Source organism: Zea mays, chromosome 2, assembly GCF_902167145.1.
Source record: "Zea mays cultivar B73 chromosome 2, Zm-B73-REFERENCE-NAM-5.0, whole genome shotgun sequence".
Taxonomy (NCBI): domain Eukaryota; kingdom Viridiplantae; phylum Streptophyta; class Magnoliopsida; order Poales; family Poaceae; genus Zea; species Zea mays.
Genome location: NC_050097.1, coordinates 165512192 through 165518795, shown reverse-complemented (window position 1 = coordinate 165518795; position 6604 = coordinate 165512192). Strand labels below are relative to the sequence as shown.

Below are 6604 nucleotides of genomic sequence, written 5' to 3'. Positions count from 1 at the left end.
GATATTCAAGACTGGAATTGGAATCAGGATTTTGTGAATTATAATGCTTGGTTGTCTAATGAATTCAGAGCTGGAATTAAAGCTCAATTTCATGGAATTGGACTTCAACTAAAAAGTGCCCCTCCCAATTCAGAGTGAAGACTCTAGGTATTGGATGGAATTGCAATTCTAGATACATCTAAACAACAGATTTATAATGAAACTCATTTCCAAATGTTTCAGCATTTGAGCATAATTTTTTCCTTTTTAGAACCATACTGTCCTATATGAAACCAATCCAAATAACAACAAATTAGGATCGGAGCGGCTCCGTCCCACCATACTCCGAAACCAAACACTACCTTAACAAGGTGCATCAACACCTACAATGAGATTATGGTGTTGTTTGTTTCAACAAGGAGTTTAGGAACGGTAATGCAACTGGATAACTTACTAACATAAAATAGTGTTATGCATTGGAATCATTGGTAAAAATGTCGAACCAAACATGTCCTATGTGTGTGCTCATTTGAAAGAATGGAAACTAACTTATTTCTTTGCTGTTCATAACATTACAAAACTGGTCCTGTCAGCCACTCTCCACAAAGTAGAAGCAATACGTATATATAGTAACTTATATCAACAAAAGAATGCACACCAGTGATAAACGGAGTATCCCCTTGTGTGTACGTAGCTGTAAATAACGCCACCTGCCTATATAACTTACTAACAGACAATTTGTGGCAGCGGCACATTCGTGGTATCTCTCTGTTTCTACAAACCTTCCACCTCCCTAGCAGTTGATGCCACACGTTCGAGTATCCGGGCCAGTGACGCGGGTGGTGAACGGATCGATGCGAACCCACAGCAAGGAGAAGATCGACGCCAGCAGGATCGCCCAGACAACCACGATGGTCGGGGTGCGGTTCTGCCGACCCATGAGACCCTTGAGGAACGGGTACAGGTGAACGATCACCCAGAAGGCGAAGAAGAGCTTGCCGAAGAGCGGACCCCACGACTGGTACCCGCTGTTGATGGCGTAGGAGATGCCGGCAACAACGCCGACCAGGTTGATGATCAGGATGGTGGTGGGCGGGATCAGAAGTGTCGTCCACTTGAACATGTACAGCTCCGCGAAGTCGCCGTCTTCATCCGAGGCCTTGGAGGTGACGGTGAAGTTGGTGTCGATGCCGGCAAGCACCTTGAGGAGGCCCTGGAAGACGGCGAAGAGGTGGGCGGAGATGCCTCCGATGACCCAGAACTGCTCGTTCCTCCACCACTCGTCGATGCCCACGCCGCTCCACCTCATCTCCAGGATACCCGTGGCGAAGATCGAGATGAAGAGAGAGATGAACCAGATACTAGCGAAGTTGCTGATCTGCATTCCAACATGGGTTCCGTCAGTATTGGTTGCTCAACAATGCTCGAGATCCTTGTAATAAATAAAGGAACTCTTTTGTAAACCCACGCTTACCTCTGGGATGATGAACTTCCCCGTGAGCAGGCAGATGGCAGGCAGGATACAGTAAATGAGGAGCGGGAGGGACGTGAGCGGGTAGATGGTGGTGTTGATGTAGGCGAATCTCTCCAAGAACTTCAGGCGTCCTCCGTAGCCGTACCATAGGGGGCAATGCCGGCTGAAAAGGATTTCCACTGAACCGAGAGCCCACCGGAGCACCTGGTTCAGACGGTCTGAGAGATTGATGGGAGCCGATCCCTTGAAGGCCGGCCGCTTAGGCATGCAGTAGATCGACCGCCAGCCTCGTGCGTGCATCTTGAACCCAGTGAGAATATCTTCCGTCACAGAACCATAGATCCACCCAATCTGCGATTTGAGATAAACTTGTTACTGTCAACGTACGGTACGGTTATCAAATTGCAAAACAGTACTGATGCGAGGATTACCTCAGTTCCCCATTCAGTCTTGTCCTCGTAGCCACAACTTATGACATGGATAGCTTCTTTCAGAAGAGATTCTGGAGTCGCAGACTGAGGAACACCACCATATTCCATCAGAGTGGACGCAACAAAAGCTGCAGATTGGCCAAATCTCTTCTCCAAGCTCATTTGAGACATAAGAAGTGATTTCTCATCATCAAATCCAGCGCCTGCCATATGAAAAACTGACAGCGTGAACACGTGCTTCGAAACCCCCAAAATATACAAAAGCATGGCACAGAAAGGTACACTTTTCAGAAACTAAACATTGGTTTTAAACCATGGGCATCTATAAACATAAAGGTGTACCTTCAACTCCCTCCTCTATATCTTCAAGATTGAATACTGGCACAGAACTGTCCACATGCTTCTGTGACTTTTTCTTGTCTGAGCCCTTCTTTGATTTGCTTCCCTTCTTCCTGCCACCACATAGTGATGACAAGAAACCACCCTTCTTTTGCTTAATTGGGGGCTCATAACCATATAGAGCTGTTCTGTTGAAAACACAGCCAGTGCCCACATAAACTGGTCCTTGGATGCCATCAAGACCTCTCAAGTTAATCTGTGGTAAACAGAAATGCCCCCAAAAAAACGAATTAGAAACTTTTGAATTTGTACACCCAATAGTCATAACATTGATGGAGAATATTAAAACATGATTTGTGGCTTACATCGAAAAACACGGTGTTCCTGTTGGCATATCGATCATTCCTATCAATACCATCGAACCTCTGGGGAAACTGAACATAGCAGACACTCCTTCCTAGGTTAGGATCCATAAGGAAGCACATAGCTTCCCTGAGAGCCTTACTGTTGTTGATGTAGTGATCACAATCAAGATTCAACATGTATTGTCCATTGGTAAGCACAGCTGAGACGCGGACCTGTGAGAAAAGAGAATTCCACCATCACAACCAACATATTGAAGTGAAGTTATAGTTTTTGCACTGTTTGTAATATATAAATACTTACAAGAGCATTCATGGCACCAGCTTTCTTGTGATGCTGGAATCCAGGACGTTTTTCACGAGAAACATAGACCAAACGGGGTAGCTCATTACCCTCAGTATCAAGACCACCACTGTGACCAAGGAAAACCTGAGTATGGTCAGAAAGAGGAGTTAGCAAAGCAAATTCCTTTCAAGACAAGAAAGGGGGGGATATTATCAACCACATTAGCAGACAACTGAGTAACACAAGTTCCATTTTGTAGATGTTAACCTGAATCATTCCAGGATGGTCCCTGGTATTGTTTCCTGGCCATGGTGTGCCATCTTGCATGATCCATCCTTCCTCAGGGACTTTTTGTGCCTTAGCAACAAGGCCATTTACCCTAATTTTGAATTCTTCATATTCTCTCTGCCATGATTTTTTGTTAAGACACATCAGTATTGGATTACAACTAGAAAATCGATATAAAGATGTTCACAAAGAAGACAGACCTTCATGGCCCGGCGGTCTTTAACAAATGAAGGGTGCACTTTGTCCTTCAAGTAATCAATTTTCTGGGAGAAGTACCATTCAGGAGCTCTAGGTTCAATGTTGTACTTCTTAACAAATGGCACCCATTTTCTAGCAAACTCTGAAGTCTCAGCTAGTGCATCAAATGTCAGCATAGCAGCTCCATCATCAGATACATAGCAAGAGACCTTATCCACAGGATAGTCCACAGCGAGAATGGATAGCACGGTATTGGCAGTGACAAGAGGAGGCTCCTTCATTGGGTCGACAGTACTGACAAAAATGTCAACAGCAGCCAACTGAGATGGCTCACCTTCCCGGTCATACCTGTTAGAGGAAATGGAACAATAACAAACATAAGTGACATGAACAAATTTAGTTTGTGTTGAACAACGTACTAGAGAACTGGAAAAGAGATCACCTTAATGCGAGTCTATCAAGGTAAGTCTCGCGGTTGATTGGAAACCACTTTGGAAACTGATCCAATATCCAGGAAAGAGCAAACCAGATCTCACATATAACAGATAGAAGCCACAGTGGGTATGCATTACGCACAGGATTTGTGATCCGGTAGTGCAAGAAGATGCTTAGAACAATCAATCGTAGCACAATGACCATCCTGTATGGATTTATCCTGGAGGAAGGAAGTGGAACTTTCCTAGATAGAGGCTGGCGAGTTTCATCGTTTCTGCAATTCAGATGGCACAAAATTAATGTTCAAATATGTGTTGAAAAAAACATAGCAATATAATGGTTGGATTCACACAATTGCCCATCGTTACAGTGGTTTGAGCATGACAGGTTTGTGCATTTTAGCTGAAGTTATATACATTTAACAATTCTAAGATACAAATATAATGTACCGCTTTCTAGGCTAAAGTACACCCATCAGTTTGATTTTATACTGATCTTGATAACATAATATGGTGTATGAGCTTCCATAAAAGTGTAGACGGGTCATTAATTTGGGAATATAAAGGCAAACTTCCAACTCTTACATTCATCTGCATAGAGGAAATAACTCAAACTTTTTTTTCCTTTTTTGTGAATATAACTATGCTAATTAAAGAAAACATTAGAACTAAACAACATAACATCCTGTAAAACATGAGTGAGCTGAAGGAGGGTGTTGGAACTCACAATAAGGCATCTTCCATGTTGTAATCAGTTGATGCATCAATATCACCAACACCCCGGCCCTCAGAGGGAGCAATGCTTGTGCCATTCGTCATGGGAATTGTTCCCTTGTCCTGCTTCATTTTCCAGCCATCAACCCTCTCTTTCCAGGCAACATTCCCAACGCTACCAGAGAATTCCCTCGACGGATTTGCTGGCAAGGAGCAAGAAACAATCATTAGATCTTCACATCAAACAGGTGCAATCTCAAACATGAGAAATCATTCTGAGAAATAAACATACATGAATGATTCATATAGGGAAATGGGGCGCGCCTGCCAATGTTCCCAGTAGGAGACATCATATGATGGTCAGGGGAAGCACCAGGGATTTCTCCCGAAATCTGCAGATAAATTCAGAAAGTAAGCATCATTGCATATTCAAAAACCTTTTGGCACAATGTCTTAATAGTAATGCCACCAGGTAGTAGTGGCACCAACCTGGCTGTTAGTGACTGACGGGATGTATCCCCGAGGGATCTCACCACTGTCGTACTTGGTAAGCCCGATCTCACCACTGTCATACTTGGGGCGGCCAACATCCCCGCTGCCCCCAGCATTCATGCGCCAGCTGCGCATCCTGTCAGCAATCTTCTGCTTCTGGTCGTCATTGCCAGATGCAGGGTAGTTGAAGTCGCTAGCATCATCGGCATCAGTATCGTCTCCTTCCTCCCCTCGGATCGCTGGACTCCCTGAAGGATTCGTACACAGTTCAGAGAATGATTAGCAAATCCTGTTTGCTATTCTTGAGCATAAGTCCACGATGTCACATCATATGGAACTCCAGTTATTATTTTTCCCCCTTACTAGTTACTACAATCTAACAGAATGCACACAAAGACAAGACTAGGCATGCTACAAGCTAAAATATTATCCAGTGATAGCGACAGATCTAATACGCCCTCTCTAACCGAAAATGCCATGAGATCTATCACAAATAGAAACAATAACATCTTTGTTGCTTCTGATAAAAGATCCTAACTTTCCTAGCCACTTCAAAATCGGGTCCAGAGACAGCTAGATCAAACAAATGGAATGGAGAAAGGGACTGTAAATTACCCTTGTGGCGCTTGTACTTGTTTTTGCACTGGGGGCACGCTTGTGTGCCGTCCTTGCGCTCGTACTCGTAGCAGGGGCGGCACACCGGGAACCCGCAGACGTCGCAGGCGGTGAAGACGTCTCCCTCCGCCGTAGTGCCCACGCCATCGCCGCAGATCTGGCACACCTGCCCTCCCCCGCGCCTCCCCGACTTCTGCACACACACGCAGCGGATCATAAGATTCAGTCTTTCACTCCCAAGATGCACCGCCAACACGAAACGGAATGCAGCTGAGAGATCTCCCGCCGCTCACCACGCCGTCCGCGTCGCCCTCCATGGCAGGCGAGCTCGCCCAGAACCGACAAGGAGCTGGCCTAGGCAGAGCCGAGCCGACACAAGTCGGCACCACTCCCGAGATCCGAGCAGGGGCACGGATCAGCACCGCATCTCCCGCTGCGAGCGTGGTGCTACTAGTAGTAGCTATGTATGCGGGGGGGAGGAGGGACTAGGGAGGTGGAGGAGAGAAAAGGACAGGGCACCGCACCGATGGAGGAAGCCGCGGCAACGTGAGTTGGTTCCGCTGTCGCTTTCGACGCGAGGGATTAAGAATTGATAAAAGATTATTGCAGCAGCGAGACGATTTTGATTCTAGTTAATTTGCGCGCGTCTGGTGGGATGGGTTCGGATTAGTTTAAGCCGAGTTGTGTCGGGGAGAGTGTGCCAGTGAGGCGGGAGGTGGAAGAAGGGTGAACTGGGGGCCGTGCAGGGCCCGCTTGGCAGTGAGTGCTCACTGTCGGTCCTGAGCACCGACGGAGGATATGCTGGGGTCGGTCTAATTGTTAGGTGTACAAGTGTGAAATGTGGCATGTGTTCCTATAAAATAAGCCCAACGGCTCGTCATTAATGAGCTATGATTATTTTAGATAGAACAATGATAACATAGGAGCAATTAATTTTCTACTGCAGGTTCTACTGCAAAAGCAACGGGTAACAGGTTATGCGGTGCAAGACT

The 6604-nt window shown here is 45.9% G+C and overlaps 1 protein-coding gene across 1 annotated transcript; it reads right to left on the bottom strand.

Moving 5' to 3' along the window:
* Positions 1 to 507: 507 nt before the first annotated feature.
* LOC541807 (cellulose synthase-9) lies at positions 508 to 6300 on the bottom strand. Its single transcript, NM_001111489.2, has 14 exons — positions 5906 to 6300; positions 5613 to 5805; positions 4995 to 5245; positions 4798 to 4897; positions 4519 to 4708; positions 3800 to 4066; positions 3360 to 3705; positions 3139 to 3276; positions 2890 to 3015; positions 2589 to 2801; positions 2227 to 2479; positions 1885 to 2087; positions 1454 to 1804; positions 508 to 1357 (listed from the first exon to the last, which is right to left on the bottom strand). Exons 1-14 carry the CDS (start codon positions 5927 to 5929, stop codon positions 773 to 775), a joined length of 3240 nt encoding a protein of 1079 aa, NP_001104959.2. The 5' UTR covers positions 5930 to 6300; the 3' UTR covers positions 508 to 772.
* Between the last annotated feature and the right edge of the window lie 304 nt (positions 6301 to 6604).

Bases quoted from the DNA above. Each gene is read 5' to 3' on its own strand.
- LOC541807 (NM_001111489.2), bottom strand. From the start codon at position 5,929: ATGGAGGGCGACGCGGACGGCGTG. The intron at 1,805-1,884 runs GTAATCCTCGCA...CTCAAATCGCAG, and splicing joins AGACTGAATGGGGAACTGAG to ATTGGGTGGATCTATGGTTC. The intron at 1,358-1,453 runs GTAAGCGTGGGT...GTTGGAATGCAG, and splicing joins GGAAGTTCATCATCCCAGAG to ATCAGCAACTTCGCTAGTAT.